The sequence below is a fragment of the Mustela putorius genome, unplaced genomic scaffold (genome assembly GCF_011764305.1).
Source record: "Mustela putorius furo isolate JIRA1106 unplaced genomic scaffold, ASM1176430v1.1 tig00003845_pilon_pilon_pilon, whole genome shotgun sequence".
Taxonomy (NCBI): domain Eukaryota; kingdom Metazoa; phylum Chordata; class Mammalia; order Carnivora; family Mustelidae; genus Mustela; species Mustela putorius.
This window is the reverse complement of record NW_025421998.1, coordinates 61,261,815-61,289,343: the sequence shown is the minus strand read 5'-3', so window position 1 is coordinate 61,289,343 and position 27,529 is coordinate 61,261,815. Positions and strand designations below refer to the sequence as shown.

The window sequence follows — 27,529 nt, the reverse complement described above, 5'->3', positions numbered from 1 at the left end:
TCTAAAGGGGGATTCTCAAATCTTTTGTAGGGGTGAGACGAGTGAATGCCCCCACACCTCCCTGTGGACTGCCAGCTTAGAAGCCCTAATTTAAAAAGAATGAACACTTGATTGCCAGCAGAGTTGCTGTCTGTCATCTCTGAGGGTGACTGTCCTTCAACATGACTTGTGTTTCAGTCCCAGACATTATGCTCAGTGATGGGGGTACAGCAAGGAAGGAAGCAGGACCAGTCTTGTCCTTGGGGGGGGCTCCCTGGATTAATCGGGAAGGCAGATAGTAATCAAATAATCATACAGACACATTTGCACTGCCCTGCCCCGAATCTAAGATGCCATCAGAGTCACCATAATTGTTTGTTTCATGAAGAAAGCAAGCTGGCAGCTAAAGTCTGACACTGTCAGCGATTCCAAGAGTGCCTCAAAATCCCAGAGATGTTCAAATGCACACAAAGTTTGCATCTCAAAAGCAATAAACCATGACACTTGAAACCAAGGGGAGGCCTGTGAAAGAAAGCAGTAAGATTCTGTATTGGAGAGGGACCAGGTGGCAGGGGACCATGAGAGCAGTCCCTATTCAGATGGATTGATGAGGTCAGGACAGGCTTCCCTTAGGAGGTGACACATTTAAGTCAAAATGTGAAGGGAGGGAACAGGTCTCATCGGGCCTCGTAGGCTATGCTAAGTTTGGGCTCTTAGTCCCTGCATTAGTTAGCTGAGGCCAGCAGAAGAAAGTTCCATAGACCAGGTGGCTTAAACAACAGAAATCTGTTTCCTCAAAGGCCTGGAGGCTGGAAGTCCAAGATCAAGGTGTGGGCAGGTTTCTCCCGAGGCCTCTCTCCTTGGCTGCCGATAGCCGTCTCCTCCCTGTTTCTTCATGTGGTCTTCCGTCTGAACCTGTCTGGTTCCGAATTCCCTCTTCTTATAAGGACACTACTCAACTGGATTAAGGGTCACCCTAAGGACCTTATTTTAACGTAATCACTTCTTACAGGCCCTGTTTCCAAATACAGACACATTCTGAGGCTCTTCATACTAGGACTTCAACATGTCAATCTGTGAGGGGACATAATTCAGCCCCTAATGGCCTCAGAGGATGGGGAAACCACTGACAGGTGTGAAGCAAAAGAATGATGTGAGTCAATCTACTCTAATGTTAGAGGTCACAGTGGCTTCAGGGAAGGACTGGAAGGGGGTGGTAAGCTCATTAGTGAGCTCTGGGGTGGTGAGATTGAGGCGCAGTTCTAATGAGCAAGACCATGGTGAGCCCATGGAGGACCAGAACACACAGCCAGGCTGGGGCTGGAGGCCGGCTAGTTCAGTAGAGGGTGCACTTCTTGGCCCAGAGCTTCCTCTTCTTCCCCCCAGACACGTCCAGAGTGCGGGTCATCTAATAAGCTCACTGACAGACGGGACCTCCCTCACCCCCAGCCCTCACATACTCAGTGAGGGCCCTAGAACCAGGCTCCCAGCCAGAGGCTGCCGTGAGAAGCCCCAGACAGGGTGAATGACAGGCGGGCCCGCATCTGCCATCTGTGAGAGAAAGCCTAAACCTTATAGGAACAGTCCCATCTTGGGTGCCATGCCACGAGCTGTCCTAAATGCCAGACCTTCCCTGGGGCCACACTGCTGCTGCCCCATGGAAGGGGCCCAGCTCTGAGTGTGGGTGCTAACGCTTCCTGGATTCCCTCCACAGCCAACATGACCAACCATGTAGGTCCAGAGGAGTTCAGTGACAGAGGAGATGACAGGCAGAGGTAAGGGGGAGGACAGGCTTTGTCTCTACTGCCAGACCTCTGCCTTTTCCTTCAAAGGCCCAGTCCTCAGTGAGTTCTAGGGCAGAGAGAAGGCCTGAGTGTCCTTCGTCCTTTCTCAGAGATCCCGCAGCGCCAAAGCAGAGGAGCAAACATCCTCTTGCTGCAAGAAAGATACAAGCTTCAGTCTTCAGCCGACCGTATAATAGTGTGTGTGTATGTTGGGGGCAGGGGGTGGGTTCCTGTGTGGATTCAAGAATTTGGATCATTGTAGGGCCTGAATTTCTTCAATCGGCATTTTATTCCAAGGGAAGGATGACCCCCAACTGATGTTCCCATCAACTACCCTCCACAGACCAAAGGAAAATAGTTTACTTTTCGACCCACACCCTCAACACAAGAGTAAAACCAGGGCTCATGCACGGTAAGCCCAGGGATTCCATGAGCCTGGCCAAGGTAACCTCTCTCAGCCCATGGAATTTCAGGCCAAATGCTTCTAGAGCCCACCCAGGGCCAGGTGCTCAGGAGCCCTGGTACTTCTCCAGGCCCACGTAGCTGCGTTCCTGGGCTCCCTCCTGACACCAGCAAATCAGGGAGCCACTACCATTCTGTTCTCCCCAAGTCTGTGGAGCCCAGGACTCGGCTTCCTGTCCTCAGGGGCAGGACCTGGGGCGGAGGCCGCACCACATGGCCCATTATCAACGGGACGGCAGCCTGAACTCGTGATCGTGCCAGAAGGGCACCATGAAACCAGCTAGAGAACAATGTCTTCTCTCTGAAGACATGAAGACAGAGGCTCATAGAGGGTCTAATAGCAGGCTAGACAGGAACAACCACCCGCCCTGCAGAGACATGCTGTCACCTTACCCTGCCTGACTTTGCCAGGGGCCCAGGCCTTCTCAAGACCCTGGCTGCAGGGAGAGAGGAAGGAGAGGGGGCAGTACACTAGCAAACAGATCGAGTGGCCTGTTAGAGTGGAACTGGCCCCCCAAAAAGATACGCGGAGATCCTAGCCCCTAGAACGTGATCTTACTTGCAATTCGGGTAGTTGAAGACTAACTAGTTAAGATGGGATTAGTGGAGTAGAGTGGGCAACACACACACACACATACCCCAACTGCATCTGCTCTGACCCACAGTTCCCCTAGAAATCCCTAGGAGTCCCTTTGAAACAACCTTTCCCAGAACATGGCACCGGCTGGCTTTGGGCGGGAATTTCATGCTAAAACTCAATGGCAGCCAAGTGCTATTTCTTCCCAAACCCTCCGTGATTGAGACTGGACCAAATTGTGACCAGGTCTGGAAACCAGAGTGGAGCTTCCCTTTCCCTGCCTTCCTTCTCTCCAGTCCTAGGGAGCCAGGCCCCTCTGTCTCCGGAACCCTGCGCCCCAGTACCTGGCACACGTTGTAGTGCTCGAAGAGAGATAAGAACCCGACGTCACTGCGCGCACCAATGCCCTTGAGCAGAGTGATGTTCCCGTTCCCAGAATCCAGCTCCACGACGTCGTTGAAAACATTGGACACGGCTTTCCCGGTCAGGAGCAGATTGACGAGTTCCTGTAGATGAAAGAAAGGGGAAAGGCTTGTCCAAGGGAGATTGGGGACAAAAAAAAAAAAAGGGTGGAAAGGAAGGAAAGCAAGGAGGGAGAGAGCCCCAGATCACAAGAGGGCTGGGATTTGGAGTTCCCACCAGCCATCAGGGAAAACTGCCAGCGGTTCCCAGTCAAGCGACTCTAGGAACTCAGTGTGACCTTGATCGCACAGACACTCACTGAGGCTAAGTGGCAGCAGGAGACTGCTGGAGGGTAAGAATGGCTCCTGACCTCGGGCTCCATGCCGAGGGCAGGGATCAGGTGCGTCCCTGTGCGGCTGAGGCACAATGTAGGATGTGACTGGGAATACAAAAATACGAGCTCAGAGACCTCTGGGCCAGGCAGGCACGGGACTCCATGGCTGAGTCAGAGCCACTCTGTGGAGAAGCCACATTGGGGTGGGTCTTGAAAGATGGCATTTTTTTCATAAACTTTTTTATTATGAAATAATTATAGACTCAAAAGAATTTGTAAAAATAGTACAGAGAGTTCCTGTGCACCCTTCACCCAGCTTCCCCCAATGATAACATCTTACACAACCAGCGCCCATTATCAACGCCAGGAAGCGGACAATGGTGTGAACACCAAGAAGGCAGCTCTAGGGCTTATTTGGATTTCGTGGGCAATGGTGGGGTCTTTGAGCAGAGGAGGGAGAGAGGAGGCCTGCAGAGGCAGACAGGCAGAGGCGAGGAAGCCCCAGGCTGGGTTCTAGATCTGTCCCCGCCTTGTTGGCCAAGTGGCGTCACGTATCCAGGGGCCCTGTAACTTGTGTCACAGGCCGACAAGCCTGCTGACTCCAGAACCCAGAGATCAGTGACACGGGGAGTCCTGTTCATCTGGCCGCCTCCTTTAGCCAGCGCCTCCTGCATCAACATGGTAGGACGGGCCCTTCCTTTAGCAGGGCATTGAAGGGTCCACCCTCCTGTGAGGAATGGGGACCCTGGGGCCCCCCCGATGGGAGGGGATTTCCACCCACATTTTCCAGCATCCTCCCTGGTGTCCTTCCCTCTCCCTGCATTTGTTACCCGCGGGGGACCACCTGGCCGCAGAGATTCCAGAGGAATGTTGGCCGCTAAGTGCCCACTGTGCCACTGGGGAGGGAACCAAGTGAGCCCACCTGGGCAGGCAGCACGCCCCATTAGACCCACCCTGATGGAGCAGCGTGCGTGGCCGGCCAGCAGGCAGCAACGGCCCCACAGTATGTGGGAATGGCCAGGAGAGGCCTTTCCCAGCATCAGCTCTGGAGGGAAGAGTTCACAGAAGTGTTTACCCCTGAATTATAAAAGACATGCCTGGGTGAATAAAGCCCTCCGTCAACACCAAGACCCCTGCCCTTGTGACAGTAAAAGAGGCTCCCTGTGATGACCACGGAGGGAACCCCATTGGAGGGAGATAGCGAAGGGGCCCCATTGTGTCCTTGCAGAGGAAATGAGAAAAAATTTGGAGGAAATGTCTGCTCTGAGATACTGCACCTCGGGGGCAGCAGCGTCTAAGAAAGGCGTGGCCCCTTTCAGATAGGTTCAATTTTTCCCATCTGGTTTTCAAGGGGGAGAAGGCTCCTGCTCCCCGTCTGTCTCAAACCTTCCTTGGCACAGGAAGAAGCCCTCTTGAAACGGGGGAGAAAGGGGAAATAGGCTGTTGCTGCTGCAAGACTCAAAATCAACACAGTGGCAAAGCTTAGTGGACACGTAGCCCCTTGCTACTCAAAGTGTGGTCCATGGACCGGCAGCATCACCTTCTCCGGGAAGCCTGTGAGCAATTCAGAACATCAGGCCCCAGGCCAGACCCACTGGATCTGAGCCTGCTTTTCAACAGGACTCTCGGGGGGTTCATGCGCCCATCAAAGTTTAAGAAGCATTGGTCTAGCCTAAACTCCTCATTCTAGAAACAAGAGAACTGAGGCTTGGGGAGGGGAAGAAGATCCACACAGTTCAGGGAGGGTCATTGGCAAGATGGTGCCCTGCGCAAATACAAAGGATGCCGTGGCCCTCATGGCCCTCATGGCGCCAGCTGGCCCAGAGCCCCCAGTCTGTCCCCAGGGCTCGGGCTGGGGCTCTGGGCTGTGCAGCACCTGGCTCTATCCCTGGCATCCCCCTTCCCCTGCAGTGCCAAGCACACAGATCGGGCACAGCAAGACCCCTGGAGCAGAAGCTGAGATGAGTGGCCTTTCTAGGTCTCCATGACAGAGAGGTTGGCATATGAAAACCACCAGGAGAGGGCTGGGGGGTGGTGGCAAGGAAAGAAGAGGGGAGGAAGGATAAGAAGGGCCCAATGCCCAGTGACCCTCGGCAACCGCGACCTGGGTGCAGTATCCGTGTGCTCCAATCAGGTGGCTGGTGGGGACATCGAAGTCCTGGCGGACACTAGAAGACAGAAGAGAAGTGGTATCAGCACACCTTTGCCTGACTCAGGCCTCTGGGCAAACCTCACTAGGGGACCAGGGGCTCCTCTTGGGGTCCAGGCTGAGGCCCAGAATTCTGGATGTGGGCCAACCCAGGGCTCCTTAGCCCACGCTCACTCTGTTCTGGGCTGTGACCTCCACTCTGGCCTCCCTGGAGCCACTACCGACACGCAGGGAGGTGACAGGCCCCTGTGTTTGCAGTCCAGCATCCCGCATTCACAGCCCAACTGCCACTTACCAGCATGGGCACTGGGACATCCCCGTCCGTCTCTAGGCCTCAGCCTGCAAGTCTGTTCAATGGGAGCGATGGGAGTCCTATAATAATAGCCGTGCCACCTGGGCACAGACTGTGTACCAGGCCCTGGACACACACGGTTCCCCAGACATTGAGAGAAAACCAAGGCTCGGAGCAGCACTGACTTGCCCAGGGCATGGGGCTTTTGGCCTATGGAGTCAATGGAGGATCCCGCGGCCCGTCTTGGAGGCCGGTGCTCTCCCGACTCCAGGTCACCACAATGGCTCTGCCCTCAGAAGGGAGCCCCCCAGAAGGCATGAGGTAAAAAGCTCCTTGGCCAAAACACATCCCTCAAACCAGAAGGAGCTGATTTCTTAGGGCTGTACAGAGCTAGGGACCAGAAGTCATCATCAGTGTGGCTCTGTCGTTGGGGAGCCTGGCAAAAGGAGGCAAGCCCAGCCCTCCATGAACCTCAACACTCTCTGACAATCTAGAAAGTCCCCCACCAGGACACAACTCCTTTTCCCTACCCCCACGTAAATCCTTCGGGAGACCAAGTGTTCTTGCCGGCCACAGAACCGGAAAGGAGCCAGCATCCATGGAATACAGTCCCGCCCCTGGCAGAATAAGGGTTACTATATTTTACAGACATGGAAAGACTCACAAGGGCATCGCTGCGGGAGACAGGAGGCTGCAGCTCATGCCCAGCGGCCCGGCCTGCCCCCTCTGGCCCCACCCCAAAGAGACCACAGACAGACAACCCAGAGGAAAGGGCTCAGCAATCACGATGTTTGTTTTCCCTTTTAGTGGAAGAGAAGAGAAACCTGGTCTCAATTTTATGCTTTAAATCTAAGATCTGCCATAAGTCCACAAACCTAAAACACCCTGGTCCCCGTATCCTTCCCAAACAAGTTAAGAAACTCAAGCTCCGTGACCTTTGCTGGAGAAATGCTTTCTTGTGGTTTTTAATAACCGTGGACAAATGGGGACGGTCTGTGGTCCACATGGGAAAATGGGCCGCGTTGGCACTGCGGGGACCTGGTGGAGAAGCATGGGGGCCTGGGGGGCCTGGGAAGGAGCCGGCGGGGGCGTCAAATGGCCCAAGGCAGCACTCAACTGGCGCTAGCTCAGGCAGAAGAATTGATGGAAACGCTTTTTGCCGCATATACAGGCATCTTCTGAAGAGAAGAAAATAACCTCAAAGGAGTCCTGGGTGGACTGATAAGCATCGCTGGTCCAGAGCCAGCCCAAAGCTTTCAGAAGCGGTCCGATCTCCATAATCTCACAGCCTCGTGCTCACCCAGCGGGTTTGAGAGCCTGCGTCAGCCGAGAGCGGAGGGACAAGCAGAGAGGACAATGGCAGGAAATGGTAATTGCATCCTTAGGTGCAAACACGATGGGAAGTTCAGGAGTGAGCACGGAGCTTGAAAGGGAGGAACGTCTGCGTTTCACATTAGGGCATTCGCCAGACGCCAGGGAGCAGCTTACGGCTTAAGAGATTTACAACTTTGGCAAATCTAGATGCCCAGACCTCCCTTTAGGGGAATTCCCTGGAGAGCGGAGTGTGAGGAGTCCTTGAGCAAAGGGAAAATGGCCTCTGCCCTGCCCAGAGAGAGGGCAGTTCAAAGGGCAGGGCTGTAAGCAGGTTGGAGTTCCAGCCCCAGCCAGCCCTGTGGTGGCCATACTCTCCTCTCTGGGCCTCAGTCTCCCCTTTTGTAACACAAGATGCATGGTGATTGGGGCTAAACTGTGTCACCCCCAAATTTGTATGCCGAAGCCCTGACCCTGGTACCTCAGAATGTGGCTCTGCTCTGAGGGCCTTTCAAGGGGTGACTTAAGTTCCCCGAGCCCATTCGGGTGGCCCTAATCCCGTCTGAATGGGTCCCTGCAGGAAGAGGATGGCAGGGATGCGAGCTGGCAGAGGAAAGACCAAGTGAGGCCACAGAAGCAGGCAGCCACCCACAGGCCCAGGAGAGAGGCCTCCAGGGAAACCAACCCTGCCGACACCTTGATCTTGGACTTCCAGCCCCCAGACCTGGCAGTTTCTGCTGTTAAAGCGACTCAGGCTGTGGGTGCTTGTGACGACTGCCCTAGCAAACACATACCAGGCGGCCTCCCCCGTCTGTTTAGACTCAGAGCTCTTTCTTCAAATGTCATCTTCTAGGCAGAAGCCAGATGCACAAGACATTAAGGCAGAGCTGTTCTGGCTGAAGGCACCCCATCCTTTCCCCTCTTCCAGCTCCTGTAGCCCCTCTGGGGAACCCCCAGGTCTCCAAGGTCATGCAGCATCCTGGGAGCAGGGGCTGAATGAGGGATAGGGTTGCCTGGGCTCTGAGGTCCCCATACTCACGGAGCTTCTGAGCCACCAGCTTTGAGGACTTCCCTGGGACTGATGTTGTTCAGTCCAAAGGGCAGGCTGTCCCTTCCCCGGGCTACCTGGGGACTGGACAATGCTGGGCCCTAAAAAATTTCCGCACAGCCTGAGGCCAGCTACCAGGCTGGGTGACAGGAGCCAGGGGCAGCCTCAGACTGATGAAGCCTGCGCCCTGAGGCTATTATGCACACAGGGGACCCCTTCAGGGAGCAGGAGTTTGCCAGGATTTTGGATTCTGAGAAGCACAGCGTGGGAGGAGCCTGAGCAGACTTGCCATAAGGGAAACTTACAAGGAGTGGCTGGGCCCTTGGCTATCCTGCCACCACCACTCCTCCTCAGCATTCTGGGAGCCAAGGGCCAGAACGTGGACCACGGTCGGAGGGACAGCTCGCTGCAGAAGCATCCAGAGTTAGAGGAACAGAGACCTCTGCCCAGGATGCCAGCAAGGCCTACTTCTCCCAGCTGGACCCCACAGAAAGTTCCCAGAGACCCCGCACTGCACCAAGAAGCGGAACAAAGAGGATGCAGGGGGTTGGCAGAGACCTTGGGGCTGAGCTGTTTGCAGCGGGGAAAACAGATGCCTAGCACACGAACACAAGCAGGCCGAGGCAAGGGACAGGTTTCAGGCCAGACTGAGCATGGGAAGCTGGGCTAGAGCGCTGCTGCTCCCTCCAGTCGCCCCTCATCACACACCTCCAAGGGCAGACGTTCTGCCACTGAGCAGTGTACAGGGCTTGAGCCTTGACTCTGCAGAACCTGGAAGCTCACTTTCAGATCCACCGTCCTTTCTGAAGCCTCACGAGGCCAGAAGAGCACGAATCGCCATCTCCATTTCACCAAGGGGGTTACTGAGGCCCAGAAAGGAGAAGGGACGTGTGTGGTCTTGTGATCATATAGTCAGTTGGCCGGCCAGGACAGCGCCCCCGGCGCCAGCATCACACAGTGTCCACTGTGGCCTGAAATATGGGATATTCAGCCTGGCTGGCCAGCCCCCAAGCAGGTCAGGGAGCCCTGAAGCTCCACTTCTGGTCCCCACCTCCCTGGCTGGGGCACAGCTTATTCCTTCACCCTAAGCCTCCCCAATGTCCATCTGAACATGTGAATCTGGGCATCTGGTACAGATGTTTCTGAATAAGAATAAAGTAGGTCTAAGTGGTCTAGAGACATGGTTCCAGTCCATCGTCAAAGCCACTCACCTAAAATCAATGTCCACGAAGTGGGATCAGCGGCCAGCTCAGCCTCAGATGGGCTGAGTTAACCTCAGGCAAATCCCTGTCTATCTCTCTCTCTCCCAGCCTATGTCTTCATTTAGAAAACCAGAGGACAGGAGCCAGGGGTGTCCGGGGACCTTCTGGGATGTGAACAAGTGTGCCTGGTTTGTGACTCTGATGTTTAAAACATCATGCCTAAAATAGGTGGTAATTAACCCGGGAGGATCTGGCCAGCCACCTCCCCTCCACCTGACCCCAAGGCCCCAGGCCCCAGGAGTGCCACCACACCCCACTCTGGCTGGGCCTCCCTGCTGCCCCCTCCCTTGGGAATTCTACTGACTTTTGAGGACCAATCAGTAGTGAGAAGGGTGGTGGTGGAATAACGAGGAGGACCTGAGCTCCTGGGCAGGGGGCCCTGGATTTGAATCCAGTTCCTGCTACTTACTGGCTGTCCCCCTCTCTGAGGCTGCAGGGGGAGGTGGGACAGTGCCTCCCTCTACTATAGACTGCTGGAAGAGCAAGGTGAACTATATAAAGCATCTGGCATTTGGTAAATGTCACTTCCTTTTTCCTACGATAACAACAATAACAACAACTACAAACACAATGACCAAGAGGTCACGATTCCCGCAACCTCAGCTGCTCGTATCACAGCCAAGAACCCAGAATAAATGGAGGCCTGCAAGCGGCCGAAATGGAACTATGAATATCTAAAAAGGACCTGGGTAGAGCGGATATGGACTGTTTTCCCAGGAAAGCCTGTAGGGAGTGGGCGATGGGTCAGGACACCTGCGTGGCAGGCCCCTGCTGCCACCTGCCCTGTGTGACCTTCTGCAAATTGCTTTCCTTCTCTGAGCCTTCAGGATGTCATCTCCTGATGGGGATAACAACAGGCACCTCAAAGAGCTATTGCCGTGAGGGCCCCACAAACAGCACAGAGCTCCTCTGTGGAGGGGCTGGCTGTGGCTGCCACTCTCCAGGCAGGGGCCAGGACAGGAAGGGGAGAGGTAGGGACCCCAGGAGGGAGGGCAAGGTGCAGGATGGAGAGAAAGGAGCCAGCCTGGAGGAAGGAAGGGGACAGAGAGGTGCCCCAGCCCTTCCCAAGCTGCCTTCCAACTCACCACCCGCTAGACCTCTCCCCACGCGCCGGCACCTTCCTTCCCACTCCTTCCCAACCCTTCCCATATACCCCTCAGAGCCATGATAAATGTTGCCTCTTCTATAAAGACACCTCCCTCACCCCGGGACAGATGTGCCCATCTCTCCTCAGCCGGCCCCTTCCTCAGAGCACCCACCCATTCCAGCCTTGTCCCTCTGGGCAGCAAGGACTTTGACGGCCAGAGGTATGTCATGTCCCTTGGGCCCCCAGCTCCCAGAACTGGGCTCTTCTTTTGCAGATGCACAGCAAACGGGCCCTAAATTATGTAAGCCTGGCCCACACCCACCCCAGAAGAAGCTACAAGGAAGGCCCAGATGGAATAGCCTCCAGAAGCTGAATCCCAGGAGGGGTGCGGAGTTAGCCAGAAGGAAGCTTCCCACCCAAGCGACTGAAGTTGGCCTGGAACAGAAGATTCTTCCGAAAAGTTAATTACCTCTCCTTCCTCCCAAGGCCCATCCTCTTTCTTTGGATGCCCAAGCCCTTCGAGGAACATGGAAGTCTAGCCCTTGGGTAAGTGGCAAGTGCTAGAGGCACCAAGAGTCAGGAGACCCTCCTAGCTCTGCCCGAGTGTAGCCTGGGCTGAGCTGCACCCCTCAGCCACAGGAGACTCAGTGTTCCCCAGTGGACCTGTTGCCCTCAGGCATACCCCACCCTTGTTTCTGAGGAAATCCTGTGGGGGCCTCAATTAAGGCCCAGATCTGATCCACTCCCAAACTCATACCTGGTATCACATTCCTTGATAAATTCCAAGCTCCCAGTTCCTGACTAGACAACCCACTTCTTTCCCAGTCAGAGTGGTCCCGCCTCTGTGGGTTCTGCCTGCCTTCTGGGCCCTCTGTGTTCACATGCCCCATGATGGGGGCAGCCTAAGCCTGGGCACCATGAGGTATCACAAATGGGGTCACGGCTGCCAGCAGGCTGAGGGGCACTGGAGAAAGGGCTTCCTTAGGGCGCCTGGGTGGCTCGGTGGGTTAAGTGTCTGGCTCTGGCTCAGGTGGTGATCCCGGGATCCTGGGATGGAGCCCCATGTTGGGCTCCCTGCTCAGTGGGGAGTCAGCTTCTTCCTCTTCCTCTGCCTTTCTCTTTCTGAAATAAATAAAATCTTAAAAAAAAAAAAAAAAAAAAAAAAAAGCAGGGGGGCTTCCTCTCCACAGGTCTCACCGAAGCCCACCATGCAGCAGGGCCCTCCTGAGAACACAGCTATGATCGAGGAAAGAAGCATGATGGGACAGAAGGAGGGATGCCATGTCCCAAAGACGCTGCCTGGTTCCTGGATCCAGCCACTCCTAAAGCCCTGGGCTTTGATACGAATCAATTAATAGTGCTGTTTTCTGCTTACACTGGCTAGGATTCAAGTTTCTGTCACTTGCCTCTGTATCACCAACACTCACGGTTGGCTTTCTCTCAGGGCTATTTCCACAAAGAACTAAACAGTGCTGTTATTTTTTCCTCTCCTGGAGAACGTTACCGAGAGAGCCACAAAGCCACCCCGGTGTGGGTGCTGCCCCTCACGCTCAAGGCCCGGCTTGTGATCCTCAAAAATTATTTCAGCAGATGACAAACTACTGCCTATTTTGGACTTTCAAGATTGCTTTTGGATGGCCCACAATGCTACTGCCCTGAGTGCCATGGGTTGTGAGGCCTGAAAAAGGTCTCTTCACAAGCCGTTCCCCCACCAGCTGGGCCTCAGCCACTCAGTGGGCATCTCCGGAGCCCCCCATTGTGCCTGGCCCCAAATCACTGCTGGCTTCCCAGGGGACTGTGCAGGTCTGGCTCTGAGCTGGCCTCCGACCCCGGGGCCCCAAGCATCTTTGGGACTTGTGAGAGCCTGCTGGGGAAAGTTCTAGGCCCTGTGGTTTGGAAAGCAGTGGAGCTAGGTAAGCATGAAAGCCTGTATGAGATTTACTGTAAGCAACTCAAGATCTTAGGCAGGAAAATAGATGGCTGTGATGAAGTCCCAGAACCTAAGTCAGGTTCGGTGGGGTGAGGAGGTTCGGAGCCGACGACTAAAGAAAGAATTCTTGAGACGTCGTTGGTGCAAAAGGTGATTTATTAGAGCACGGGGACAGGCTCCCTCATCAGCTGGAAATCAAGTGGAAAAAAATAGAGGATTTGCAATCAGCCCCGGTAAACAAAAATCAAACGCCAGCTTCACTACTGTTCTTCCGGCCTCTGAGGGCAAAGTGGCTAGGCTGGGCCAGGCTGTGTTCACATCTTCCCTTGGCACCCTCACCTTGGCTCCCCCCAGAGCTGGGAACAGCCGATGGACAGGAGGCATGGACTTGGGTGCAAGGCTTGCCCCCGGGGCCTCAGGCAGGAGTCTGAAAGCCCTTGCTCAGAGGGAGGGATGGCCATGTGCTCAGACACACATACACACTCACACCATCAAGTCACCTTCCCACAATCTCAAAGGTCACCACCAACAGCCACATCATCTCACACCCAGTCCTAAAGCGTCACAGATCCCTCACCCATGCACACACCTCCGTGAGCATACCCATACATGCTGTACTTGTAAAAAGCTGGGTTGGGGGTAGCTTCTGAGCCCTCCACCGCACGGCCCATGATTGGAGAAACTGCTCTCTTTGGGCTACCAGGACATGTTTCCAACTGCCCAAAGTAGTAACAGATCGCCCTGAAACGGCATCAAAGGCTTTGGCGAGGCTGAATCTGAACTCCAGAGCAGGAAGGCCCTCGGGGTTCGTCCGGTCCTACGGCTGGTAAGCTATGTATGCAGGGCTGGGCCTTCTCCAAACAGGGGTCTCTTGGGGCCAGGCTGGGAGACAGGAAGGGGCATGCAGGGGTCTCCACCTCCCCCAGCCCCCACTCCGGTCCTGCCACATCTACTTTTTACCGTGAGCTTTGGAATATGGTTTATTTAGGAAAAAAAAGTCAGATTCACTACACAGTTTAAGCAGCAGTTTAAGTTTGCCTCCCTCCTCTTAAAGGTAAAGGACCTAAAGCATAGGCTATGCTGGCAGAGCAGAGATGAGACCCAGATATCTGAAAGCTGCATCCCAGCCAATGAGTGGAATGCTCTGGTGTGACCTGTCACCCACTGGGGCTGCCCTGGGCAAGCCTATTAGCTCAGCCTGACAAAGGGAGCCTGTGCTGGATGGCCTCTGCCCACAGGGGCCCTTTGCAAGCTGCCAGCCCCTGTGGCAGGCCAGGAGGAAGTGGCCTTTCACCATCCCAGGACTGTCATCCCTGCCAAGGGAATCGCAGCAAACCCACCTCCAGGTCTGGCATCCGTCCTGAGATGGGAGACCGGAGGCTCTGGAGAGCCGAGGGAAGCACCTCTGGAGTGTGCGATGAGCACAGAGGAGGTGTAGGCCATTCCAAGGGCTCCCCTTCTAAGCCATAGAACAGCTCCTTTGGAGGAGCCCTGGAAATGCCAGGAAGTCTAACGTGTTATTGTAAATAATGTCAGCGTGAATCTCTCACGGCATCCAGGCACCATTCCAAGGGATCATTCTCTTCCTCGCCATGGTTCTGTCTCTCCCCTCATGCTGCCACCCCTTTCAGCAGTCCCCCCGACCACGGGGAGGAGTGACTGGCTCCACTCCCTGTCGCCCCAGCAGCCCTGGGCCCAAAGCTGCCCCATGCTCCACCAGAAGCCTTTAGTCTGTCTAGAAGTGGTTTTGAACTTGAACAAGACAGGGTGAGTGTCTTTCTCAAGCCCATCTTTGGATGGCACACTCCCAGGGCAGGGACTGGTTCTCCCACCTCCCCTTCTCTTGCGCCCTCCGAGAAACAGTGTACAGCCCCCTAGGAGCCCCCTGGGCTGCCGAGGACATGCCTGCTGGGGTGAGCACCGCCACCAGGGGACCCATCCCCTCTTGTGGGACACCACCGTGGCTATGTCTCTACCACCAAGCTGAGCCTGAGGACAAGACACAACAGGATGGGACACAAGGTGTCTCTGAGCACAGCTGGGACAGGGTTGGACCAGCAGGGGCCATCACCTAAAATATGTTACCCACTGGAAGCCTCGACCTACAAATCTTCATTCAATCTTGTGAAGTAGGAATTATCGTCCCCCTTTCACAGAGCTAGAAACTCGGCCTCAAAGGAGTAGAGACTCAGACCTGAAACCAAGTGGCAAACCCAGTCTGAGACCTGGCTGCCTGGGCTGAGCTGTGTGAGCCCGGGACCAGCCTGGTTTCTTCATCTGAGAGACAGGAGGCTGGTAGGCATCACCAGTGCCACCTAACAGGGCTGTGTGGGGACAAGGCAAGTTTCTGGTGTAAGAGTTGCAGCATCAGACTGGGTTCGAGGGAAGCTTGCCGGATGTTGCTTATTCCCGTTCCTACTGCTGATGAGAGTGTCCCCTATGTTGCCTTCTTAGAAGGCAAGGGGAGGCCCAGGAGTAAGATGAGCTCAACTGGTACCCTGCTGGGTCCAGTGCTAAAGCAGGGCTCAGTGTCAGTCCTTCTGGAAGGCAGGGATGGGCTGGCCAAAGCTATCCCTGGGGACTCCAACACATCAGCCTCCAGGACCCAGGAAGGTCCTCAGGAGCCCTGAGCAGGAGGGAGATCATCTTGGTGCACTTTCACTCCTCTGTCCTGAGAACAAGGGGAATGAGGTGACACCAGCCAGATCTCTTGGTGAGTCCGTGTGCTTGTGTCTCTCTATGTATGTCTGTATGTGTGTGTCTGTGCATTTATATGTGTAGGTCTGCCTTCGTGTGCATGTGTATGTCTGTGTGTCTGTGTCTTTACATCTGTGTCTCTATGTGTGTGTGTATCTGTATGCCTGCGTGTCTGTGTATCTACCTGCATATCTGTGTATGTTGTACCTGTGTATCTGTGAGTCTGTGTCTGTGTGTATCTGTGTGTGTGTGTGTGTATGTGTGTCTGTACTTCTGCATGTGTGTAGTGAGGGGAGGATGGTGGCAGGGCTGAGACCTCAGGCCTATTAGCATGAGGCTGTGCAGCCCAGTAGGGCAGCCTTCCCCCGATAGATGCCCCACGGTACCACACCCTGGGCAGGGAATGACCCTTGCCTGTCTTGGTTGGAGGGGGCAGGGAGGGGACAGAAGCAGCCCAAGTCCTCCAGCTCTGGACAACATGGAAAGTAGCCTGGATATGGGGCTCAGAAGGCCCCTGTGGACAGAGAGGGCCGCCAGAGCTGCTCCCTATGGGGGCACACATGTAAACAGCTCCCGGGCTGGTAAGTGGGACCTGCTGTAGCTGCCCCAGTGACCGTCAGAACAAAGACACTCTGCTCAGAGTCCTAGACCCCCAGAGCCAGAGGGTTTCTTGTACAGATGGGGAAACAGGCCCGGGAGATCACATAGACAGATGTCACAAAGCCCGGCCCTTCTGAGAGCCTAGCTTCCTCTCTGTAGTTCAGGGGTCTCACCCACACACCCAGAAATCCCCACCCAACCTGGGCTGCCAGGGATTAACAAACCCAGGCCTGGGGAGGAGGCGGTGCGGCTTACGGTCTCCATGCACGTGAGCCCGGGCCAGGAATGAATCATATCATTATGGCAGGATTAGAAGAAAAATGCCATTAGAAAATCTGTGCATGTACCGCATTTAATAAGGTCAGTAGCAGCAAGCAGCAGGCAGGCTGGCGGCACGAGGCCACAGAGCCCCCTCGTCCTCCTCCCACCCGAGCCGGAGCCTGCAGGGGATGGGACAGGCCCTGTCTGGGCCCAGCCACGGGGAGCAAGTGTCTCCTCCTGCTGGGGCCTCCCCAGCCTGGGCACCACACAGCGATTCCTTCTGACTCCCCACTCCTCAGGGCCTACCTGCTTGGGGTTGTTCCCAAATCATCCCCCACAGCAAGCACCCCCCCCCCAAGTGAAAATTCATTGCCCAGATCCCCCATCCCCTCTGGAGTCTGTGCTCTACTTGGAAAGGGAAGGAGTAGTCAATTGTACTTTATAAAACCTTTAATGAGCTGTTAAACTACTACTCTCCCTGGTGACATAATGCCCAAGTGACAGAAAGGGAGAAGAAGCCTAGGAAGCCCATGGAGGATGAGTGTGATGGAGAAAGTCCAGCTCTCAGGCAGCTTGGGAGGCTGCCTTTGATAAAAATGCACGTCATTGAAGTCGTCTTGCTTCCAAGGTCCCTGGGCACCGGCTCACCTGTTGTCCTCAGGGCTGGCCCTGGACACAAGCGTTGCAGCTCTCCAACTGCCCTGGCCTACACCGCTCCTCCACTCTGCCACTTCCTTCACCCTCTCAACCACACTCACTACAGGCCTACTGCACACCAAGAATGGCCCTGGGCTCTGCTTGGGGCAGCAGTGAACCAGACAGACCAGCCCTGCCCAGGAATTGAGGGAGGAAGACACTCACAGCTCCGTGGACCTGGACAGGATGGCAGACACCGTGAGGAGGATGCATCCGTAGGGACCCACTTCGAACTGGGAAGAAGAGAATGCAGTGAGAAGCCTGAACCGGAGCCAGCTGCCGCCAGCCCGGTCCCAGAGGTTGCCAGGGGGCTCCAGAGCAGGCCCCCTCACTGATGGGAAGCACACCAGCCCAGGTGACAATGGGACTGGACACACAGTCCATCAAGGAGCACGCCCATAAGGTCCGCGTCCTGGACACTTGTTATACAGCAGCCGGGCCAGCCTCCCTTGCCCTGCAGGTATCTTACGGGCACCGTCACACTGAAAACTGTCACAGGCTGGTGTGACAGTACTGTTAACACTGCCCTCTGCCCCAGAAGGAAACAGGCTCAGACACCAAGCACCTGGCCTGAGGTCACACCACTGGTAAGTGGTCTGCTGGGATGCTAGCAGGCTCCATCGGATTCCAAATGCCTTAGACAGGCACCGCGTTAAGAACAGCAGAGAGCAGGTGGGGGACAGAGTCAGGGTCAGGAGGGGTGAGTGAGGGGAGCCGTGCAAGTGCAAGGATAGATCCCATCTGCCAAACATGTTTGGTATTTCGTTCATTGTGGATTTTTTGGATTAATTCTGATATGAAAATATTATTTTTGCTGATTTCTGAGGATTTTGGTACCCCCTTGAATTCTGCACCCAAGGAGAGCACCTGATTCATCTCCCCCCAGTCCCAACTCTGGGTTAGAGCCCACCGCCCGGAGCCCAACTGCATGTGTTTCAATCCTGGTTGTGCCACTCCTAGCTAGGTGAGCACAGAGACCTTCCCTAACTTCCCTGTGCCCCAGTCTTCTCATCTGTAAAATGGGGATGATGATAATGGGCCCAACTTTCATGAGGTTGTTGTGAAGAGTCAGTGAGATAACCCCTGTAAAGCATGTAGCACAGGGCCTGACCCCAGGGGAGCCATGGGTACAATGCCAGCTCTGCACGGCCCTTTGTCCAGGGGGCCCAGGAGGCCACAGCCTCCGGGATGGGCTAGGTCACTCAGGCTTCCTAGACAAATGCCAACCCTCCCCACCGCCATTCAGTGTCATCCCACCCTCTCCCCATCTGTGATCTGGTGATGGCAGATGCTGCCTGACTAGAGTCAGCATTCCTTATATGTGGTCAGTTTTTTTTGTTTGTTTGTTTTTGTGGACTTGGTACTAGACCTAAAGAAGTTTGTTTTCCTGAAACGGTAAGAATGATATAATTTATCATATTTCCATTTTGCCTGGGTTGCCAGGAAGCTCCAAGCCAGACATGGTCCTCGTCTGTGGTAATTATTTCGGCTCAAGGTTCTGATAAAATTAAATTATCTTTTCTTTCCTTCAAAACATAGTCTTTATTTTCACACCATAATTCGATCAGTCATTCAAAAAAAAAAAATTTCTGTGTGAACTTTCATGCCAAGAGGATGCTTCCTGCTGACATTATGCTTGTGGACAAGGTGGACATGGATCTCCTTCATGGGAAGTAACCCAGAGAAGAAAGAACAAGAAGCACCTACAGAAGAGTGGGGGAGGGGCTCTGTTCTGACAGGAAAAGCAAGGTGTTCTGGAAACACATAGAGAGGGGTTTAGGGAAGAAAGGAATGTAAAGGAAGGCTTTCTGGAGGAAGTGATATCTCAACCCAAAGGACAAGAAAGAATCACAAGAGAAGGAAATGCTGTTCCAGATAAGATGAAAAGCACAAGCAAAGGCCCAGAGGCAAGAGGGGGTAGGTTTACTCTGGTTGGGGCACAGAAGAGCCCTGAGGACATCATTTTTATAGAATTAACTTCTTATTTTTATAAATTTATCAATAACAGAATCTTTGGGGGGATTAAAAATGGAATAAATGAATCAACAACTATCTTAAATCAATTTGATCATTATGCTCTGATCTCAGGCCAGTCACTTCGCTTCTGTTGCCCTCAGTTTCCCCATTTGCACAACGAGGACGACAAATCCCATCCTTGCATTTTCCCTTGGGTTCTGATGTGCATTCTATAAGACCAAGTCTGTGGAAGTGTTCTGGTCATTGCAAAGAGTCCTGCTGATATCCTTGCCCAGGGGAACACGGGCCTGGGAGGACCAGTACCCTTGTCGCAACTCTCCTGCAGACTTCCATGTTGCCTTGGGGAGTGACAGAGCTCTCGGTCTCCATTTCCCCTTCGGGAAGGCCACCTAACTGCTGCCATGGACTGGCACGTTGTCTTGGGGGAGCCACAGAACTTTCTCAGTCTGTTCCCCTCTGCCATGAGTGCTGCTGCAGGATTGGCATGAAGCAGGGAACACAGGAGCCCGCTGCACGCCCTCTGTCTGTGTAACCCAGAGCACTACTGCTACTACACAGGCCAGCACTGTCCACAGCCCTTGGGACTCCCTCAAGGACAGCTTCCCAGGAGCCGTGCACGAGCCCCTCTGTGTAGACTGGTTAGTGAGGTGATGGAGTGAGTGAGGAGAAAGGACGCTGCCTGGGGCTACTGGGCCCTGCTGAACACAACTGAATGGCACCAATATTCCATTTTGTTAAAAAAAAAAATTTAATAAAATTATCTCATCAAACTCAAGCTGCCAAGACATGGGAGGCCGCAGGGCAAGGTGCCTGCTCTGAAAGGAGAGCTCCCCAGACAGGCAGTTGGGCTGGAAACCGCCATGAGGGCCAGGGGGAAACTGTCTGGTACAGCCTGGGAAGAAGGGGCCATTCTCTAGCCCCGGCTCAGGCCCTGGAAGGACCAAAGCCTACCCTGGAACCTCATCTGGAGGCAGGGGCGGGGGCCTCACCAGCTCACGGGGGGCGGCCAGACATCCCGCCCACAGGGTGAACGGTAATGAAAACACAGCAAGGAGGCTATTTATTTTGGGCAGAGATGGTTCAGTGTTCGTTTCCAGGCCTGGCACAAGGCACCCCTCTTAGGCCCAGGCCATGAAAAATGAATTCGGTGAGGGTAATGCTGAGGCAGCTCAACGGCTTCCAGCAAAAACAAAATTAGACACTGGGGGAAAACACTACCTTCCGGGGGAGGAGGGCCAAAGACTGACCGCAGGCACATGGTTCCCCGCTTTGGGTCCCGAGGAATGACAGGAAGGGGGCGACCCCTCTCCCAGTCCCGGCTCCACTCTCTGAACTGCTTCCACAGTCGCTGTCTTGCTTGGGCTTCACCAAAACCCTGGGGTATGGACCAAGGGAGGAAGGAGGCCCCGTTTCTGAGATGAGGTTGTAGGAAGCCTTGGTGCAGAGGCATCCCCCCAGCCGGGGCCATCCATGCATGGTGACAGACCCTTGGAGCCTGTGAGCAATTGCCCCAGGGCTCTCCTTTGCCCCCTAGAAGCCTCCCAGGGCGCCTTCCTCTCCCAGGTGCCACCACAGGTACCAGGGGGGCCTGCACCCCGGTCCAAACACACGCACCGAGGCCATCGGCCCTGCTCAGCTCTCAGACGCATCGCTGCATTCTCACAACGCTCTGAGTGCAGGAAGAGTAGGATCCTTCCTGCTTGTTTCGATCCCCCTGCTGCTTAATTTAGAAGACATTCTCTTCCGTGCATTTAAGTTTCTTCTTCAAAAACCTCTATTGGACAATAAAGAGCTGGAAGTATCTGCTAACTGTGCCATCTTCTGTTTCCTAGGCGAGGCAATTTAGGCCCAATGTCGTGCCTGAGGCCCCATGGGGCTGAGTTAGAAGCCAGAGGAGGCCCCCAGACCCCTGCTCCAGGCCCCCTACAGCTGCTCCGGATGAGCCGCATCATTAGAGAGCCCACTGGGTTACGCCCATGAAGAACCAAAGGGAGCCAGGGATGGAGCAAGTGACAGCCAGCTGAGGCCAGGACCCCGCCCATGGCAGAGCCCCTCCCTCGCACCTCCCAGAAAGGCCAGACAGAACAGTCTGTGCCAAAAGGCAGCGTCCTAAGCTGAGGACATGGGCCTGGCTCTTGGGGCTGTATTACCCCTAGGCAATAGCTCTGGGGCAGAAAATCTGGGGTGAATAAGTAACTTAGTGACTGCACCCCTGCCTCCCAGGGGTCTCCAAGCAGGCTCCAGTGCCTTCAGGGAACAGGAGGAAAGTATTCTGACAGGAGTGTCTAGATTGGTCCCTTATCTGGCAAGTTCTCCCACCCTCCGGGCTCATCAGCAAATCCTCAGTCACCTTTTCTGGAGCCTAAAAGAGCTAGTCCCACAGCTCAGGAGGCTGAAGGAAAGGCAGAGAAGAGGCACGGAGCATTTGCTTGCACACTGGAGAAGGGCTCAATGCTTGGTTTCCTTCTATCCTGACACACAGACATCAGAAAATGAGACCCCTAGGGGCGCCTGGGTGGCTCAGTGGGTTAAGCTTCTGCCTTCAGCTCAGGTCATGACCCCAGGGCCCTGGGATCAACCCCCGCATCAGGCTCTCTGCTCAGCAGGGAACCTGTTTCCTCTTCTCTCTCTGCCTGCCTCTCTGCCTACTTGTGACATCTCTCTGTCAAATAAATAAAATCTTAAAAAAAAAAAAAAAAGAAAGAAAAGAAAATGAGACCCTGTGGTCGGGGATCTCAGGTCATCTCTCGGCCTTGGCTCAGGCTGTACCCTGCCTCTGCAGTGCGTCCCCCTCATTTCCACATGTCCACAGCTAACCAGTCTCAAGGGGGCCTAGAATAATAATAATGGTGATCATAACATCAACAACAGAAGGTAAAATCGGTGACAACATTGAGCCTGGTGCACTAGTTCCAAGTACTGTTGTTATCAGCCCCATTTTACAGATGAGGAAACTGAGGCATAGAGGGCTAAAGAAGTTGCCCCAGGTTACAGAGCGAGTACGTAAGGGGTGAAACCTAGATTCAAACCCAGATGGAAGGCTCCAGAGATCATATCCTTTACCATGGAGCCTTCAACTCCCTCCTCCACAAACCTAGCCAGGCTACAGCCCTTCTCTGAACCCCCATGGCACTCTGTGCTGTTCAGGCCCTGGACGTGTCCCACCCCATCTCACAGCAAGCAGTGGGGGCACAGATCCCCTCCAGCAACAGGAGTACTCAGTCAGCCACCCAGGGCACAAAGCAAGGTCCTGTACCCAGCAGGGTCCCCATCAAAGAAAGCAGACGGCTTAACAACACCCCCCCCCAATAAACCATCATCCATACCTGATGGATGCTTTGTTGGAGAAAAGTCACCAACTCCTCATAGCAGGTCAAACTGTGCAGCGTGAGCTGAGGAGACACAAACGCACGGCGTGAGCTGCCCAAGCCCCACAGACAGTTCTGGGTCCTGCCCTGGCTTCGGTAGCTACAAGACCCCAAGTGGGAATGTCCCTGCAGTCACAGAGGTGTCCTGGAGAACCAGGGCAATGAGGCATCCCCATGCCTGCATGCGACTTAAAAGGCAGACAGGGCCCAGCTGGGGTCTCCAGGTCAAGTCCGCCCGGCCAGCTCCACCAGGCCAACAGAGCCCAGGAATGGAGACACTGGGGAGCTCAAGCTTGGCTGCACCCCTGCAGGCCAGTTACAGATATCTGAGAAGCATCTGGGGGTGCAGGGGGTTTGGGGCGAGCATCCCATCCAACTGGTCACTGCCAGGCCCACTCTGAGCCTGGCTGGCAGTGTCCTGAGTTCAGTGGGAAGCCGTGGGTCTCAGTCTCCTTTGCTTTCTCAGGCAACTCAGGAAAAAACCACTTGTAGACAGATTACCCAAGCAGGTAAGGCCAGGGCCTTAGGATACCAGGGCCACACGGGCCCAAACTTAGATCAAAGGAAACAAACCAGGTCCAACAAAAGTCTTCTGTGAAGAGGGGGCGCGTCTGTGGAAAATGTCCCGGTGTCTGTATCCTCATGTCTCCCATTTCTTTCCCTTACTCGGTCATACCGGGTCTGGTTTCACGGCTGGTGCTCTGTCCCCCACTCTCTAACTCCCCCTCCATCTCCCTGCCACCCCCCGCCCTCTCACAACCCCGGCGAGGGTGCCAAGGAGACACAGAGGGACAGAGACGGCTGTGGTTTGGCCAGAAGGCATCACACATGGCCCGCTTGTCTCTACAGTCTCCACGTGACAGGGCGCCCTTCAGCCTTTTGGCCCCAAGGGCAGCTCTGGCGAGCGTCCCCCTACCCAGCGCCCGACGCCCACCCCAATCCCAGGTGGAGGATCCGCTAGTCTGGGCTGCAGGGAGGGCTGGCCCGTGCCCAGCTGAGGGAGGATTTACTTATATATGAAAGGAGACCGTCCCCAAACAAAGCCAAAGGATGCGTGATAATTTTCCAGAAAGCCGTACTGTTTCTAAGACTCCATCTGCTTTGTATTTCCCTGTTGGACTGAACTGCTGTGTTCCCGAAGCCCTAAAAAGGAAAGGGAGATGCATGAGTCCTCTGTGTGGATAGAAGATGTGCCCTTGAGCCAGGGGGAAACCACATGTGCCATTAACTGAGGACAAATCAAAAGGGGGCTCTGGAGGAAAGAACAGGACCAAGGGTTTCTCATTTCTCCCCCGCTTAGAACTCACCCACTGGCGTGGGCCCAGAGGATGCCGCGAGTGGGGGTGGGAAAAGGAATGGAAAAAAGATGGCAGAAGGAGAGCTCAGGGTAACCAAACCCACGTCCTGGCACTAGCGAGCCTGCCTCTCACCCACAGCCGACAGACTTCCAGACCGAGGAATGCTGACTTGCCCTTCGCTTTCAGGGCCCTGAGGAATTCCAGCCTCCAGCCTAAGGCTCCCCACCCTGACCCCATCAGCGTCTGTTTACACCACACATGCCTGGTGAGGCAGGCACGAGAAGCGGGGTTTGAGTGTGGGGTCCGCGGGACCATTAGCCTGCCGCGTAGGCTGGGAGCAGCTGCTGCCTCTCTCGGGCCTTCTGTATGCTTATCTGCAAATGGATGGAAACAGAATTTTTGCCCCATTTGCTTTCAGGGCTGCCATGCGGATCCTAAGGGCCGGGATTAATGCGTAGTAACGTATTCACTGGAACACAGGTACCAAGGACAAGCACTCCATGGGAACAGCAACAATAGTTCCTAACGCTGACACTTTAGTATGTGCCGACATGGTCCTAAGTCCTTCACGTTTATCATTACTTACGGTTTACTTATATGGACAAATGATTTAAATGGATAGATAATATCATTTATTGTACATAATTTACTTATAGTGATTCATTTAATTCTCACAGTCACTATACCAGATACTCCTTACTTAACTGGTATTTCTAGATGAGTAAACATGAAGCACAGAGAGGTTGAGTCAATTGCCCAAGATCACACAGCTAATAAACAATAGCCTCTGGAGCCCCTTCTCTTAAGCACTATGCTCTACTGACCATTCTACCCCAGGAGAGTGTAGTCTTTGGCCCCAAAAGGCACCCCTTTTGCTAAAGCTTAGCCACGGGCCTGGGAGGAAGTGATGCCTCCACTCGGAAGGGCTGGACTGAAAAGCTGGCAAACCACCCATGTGGATTACATAGATGGTGTCCTCCACCTGCAGTCACATAGAGGTGGCAGGGGACATCTCTTCCTCCAAGGAACAGGGTTCCAAGCGACAAAGGGAAAGGAAGCATGCTTTGGGGACCAAGAGAGAGGTAGGAAGCAGAGGGCGACTGGTTCCTGAGAGGTCTATGGTTTTCTCAGATGGGATGTGTCTCCCAAGTTTCCCCAGGGAGGAAGGCCAGGCAGACACGGCACCCCTCCCCCAGGTAGAAAGGAAACTGGAGCTGCATGGAGTCCCCTCCAGGCCTCTCTGTGTGCAGGGAGGCCTCCCTGGGCTCGTGCTGGCTGGCGCCCGGGAGGACACACAGAGAAGCGGGGTGGGCAGATGATTCCAAGGCAGGAAAGCACAGAGCCAGCTTGCCTGCAGCTGGGCCACTGCATGAGTGCAGCCCCATGCACAGCCCTGGGAAGCACTCACAGTGTGACCACGGCTCTTTCCCGGCCCCCGGCCCGCCACACGATGTCCGCGATGGCCAAGGCAAGGCAGTGACTCCTGCGGGCATTGGAAGGCTGCAGCTGCCTGAGGAGGAAAAGGAGAGCATGTTTATGCCTGTGAGGACACAAGCCACAAGGGATGAGGCAGCCCTGTAGCAGATGGCCTATTCTTTCCTCTGACACGCAGAAAGGGCTCTGCAGCCCAGGGACTCCATCCAGCCAGGCCTCCTCCGATGAGAGCCAAGGAAGAGCCCTGATGGAGAGGTCCTGGGTGGGGCTGGAGGAGAAGCAGATCAAGGAACTGGCCCTGGGTGAGCAGAGGGAATCCTGGAGGCTTGGCAGGGCCGTAAGCTCTAACAGAGCCCAGGAGGCCACGCTGAACATGCTCGGGAGCTCCTGCCACCCCAAGGAAAGTGAGCCATCCCAGCCAAATGTCTGGTACCGCCCTGACCCAGCCTTGGCCACTCCCAGCAACCGGGCCCCTGGAGACAGCGGCTGGACAAGCAGGTGCCCTTAACTCCCACCAGCCACAGGAAATGGTGGGAAAGCACCCTGCCTTGCTTACTTAGATATAGGTTGTGGGATGCGGGAGAGGGAGGATCCAAGGTGAACTCTGGGGGTTTAGTGGGTGCACAGTGGGGCCACCCACTGAAATGAGAAATACAGAGCAGAGAGGAGGACTGGGGGAGCAACTGGAGGTACAGGCGGGACCCTCTAGCTGAAGCTATCTGACACATGGAAAGCCCAGGAGAGCATTGGGGCTGAAGACAGGGTTATGCTGCACCAGCATGTGAGGAGCCCTTGGCCCTTAGGGGGTTGAGATTTCCCAAATGGAGTTTGAGGAAGGGCAGAGGTGGCAGACAAGGATGAAACCCCAAAGGACTCTTGTATACCAGGGACACAGAGGAAGGCAGGAAGGGGCATGGCAGAAGGGAGATAGTGCTATTACAGAATCCTAGGAGCAAATGAGCTTTGAGAAAAACAGGCAGTCAGCAATGTCAAAAACGGCAGAGAGATGCGTATGATAAAACTGATAACACAGAAGCCCTGGTGCATGAAATGAGCAACAGGCTAGAACAGGCAACAGCCTGATAGAGACACTCCCTTCAGTTTCACCTTTCCGGGGCTCTGAAAGCTGTAGTTCTTGTCCACCGCTGCAGTCTGAATTTTTTCTAAGTTCTTAGGAAAATTAAACTCTTACAAAAGCAGTCTGAGTGTTAGAATCTTCCTAGCCATGATGCCATGAGGAAGACCCTGCTGGGGCTCAAAGGAATGCACGGCAGGGTGGGGGGCAAGGGGTGAGGGTGGGGGTTTTATGTTTTTAGTGGCCCACTAACACCTGAGCTCCATGCTGAACTGTGCAGGGGAGAAAGAAAACTGGAGAAACGGGGACCAGAAGACCAGGGACACAGGTCATTCCCCAGTGCCTAAGACACACAGCCAGTGGTCTGTATCCAGGCTGACCAGTGCCCTTAAAATGGGAGGCAAATGGCAGAGACATCCCTCAGTTTCCCCTTCCATAAACTGGAGACGTCACTAGTACCTGCCCCGTAGCATTGGGAGCTTTAAACAAGGTGATGTGTGTATGGGCTGTGGTCACAGGATGAATGATCAATAATGGATACCTATCACTATTGTTTTTATGGAAACATCACGTCCCCACGTTGGCTGTGGTGACAGGAAGGTGAACTCCAACCATCTGGTGTGAAAGTGACAGCAAGCTCCTGACACCAGGTCATCCTTCAAACATAATGAGACAAACAGCAAGTCCTCAACCACTTGAAAAATGAAATGGCAGCCTGCCTGCTACTTGTGCAGCTTCTGGAAGCCTGCCATGCTCCCCGAGGAAATGGTTACCACACCATCACTAAACCGGGCAGCCTGGGCTGTGGGGAGATCACTGGTCAGGGTCACCATCAACTATGAAAACAAAGGTGAGGAAATGTTGTGCTGGGTTTCCGGAGAAGTGATGCCAAGGACAGAGAGGGGCCTGCAAAGCAGGGCTTGTCACACAAAGGAGAAAAGATTGGACATTTATCCCCTTGGATTCAGAACCTATGAAAGTTGACTTCATCATCCCCACAGCTCCTGTTTCCTGCCCTGCCCCCACCCAGGTGACCGTCACATCCTGTCAAACACATCTCCTTGCCCATCCCCTTCCTGTCCCCTGCCCGGGACCCGTGTGCCCTGCTCCCCAGCTGAGTTGTTCCAGCCAGGGCTTGACCAGCATTTCTGCTCCGTCTTGTCCCTGTGAGCTCTTCCTATAACACAGGGGTGACCAGGGTACTCCCCAGTTAGAACCCTTGCTGTGGCCAGGAGTTGTGCAAACTTGTGTCTGGACTGTAATCTCTGCCTAGAACATCTATACTGGGAAACCTGCAGACATGGACCTAAGAGGTCACCTTTCACACAGCCACTGTGTTCTACGCTAAGCAAGTCATGTGTCTGACTGAAATCTTCTCAGTGTAGCCACAAATAAGATCTGAAAAGCCGACATATACTGAGTACCTATCATGGGCCAGGCACTGTTAGAAATACTTCACATGTATTGTTTCGTTAGCCATTAAAGCTACCCTAGAAAGGCAGCAGT

The 27,529-nt window shown here is 54.5% G+C and overlaps 1 protein-coding gene across 7 annotated transcripts in view; it reads right to left on the bottom strand.

Annotated features, from left to right (window-relative positions):
* MINDY4 (MINDY lysine 48 deubiquitinase 4) overlaps nucleotides 1–27,529 on the bottom strand; it is a 118,936-nt gene that overhangs the window by 31,796 nt on the left and 59,611 nt on the right. For all 7 annotated transcript variants that reach the window (XR_006601370.1, XR_001181121.2, XR_001181122.2 and 4 more), the window contains exons 10-15: nucleotides 24,923–25,024; nucleotides 23,296–23,359; nucleotides 22,175–22,240; nucleotides 17,037–17,104; nucleotides 5,643–5,706; nucleotides 3,147–3,308 (exon numbers count right to left, since the gene is read on the bottom strand). Coding sequence is in view for 3 of the 7 variants with exons in the window: in XM_045062848.1 (XP_044918783.1) it covers nucleotides 3,147–3,308; nucleotides 5,643–5,706; nucleotides 17,037–17,104; nucleotides 22,175–22,240; nucleotides 23,296–23,359; nucleotides 24,923–25,024 (526 nt within the window). In the remaining 4 variants the exon portion in view is untranslated. The remainder of the gene's footprint in view (nucleotides 1–3,146; nucleotides 3,309–5,642; nucleotides 5,707–17,036; nucleotides 17,105–22,174; nucleotides 22,241–23,295; nucleotides 23,360–24,922; nucleotides 25,025–27,529) is intronic.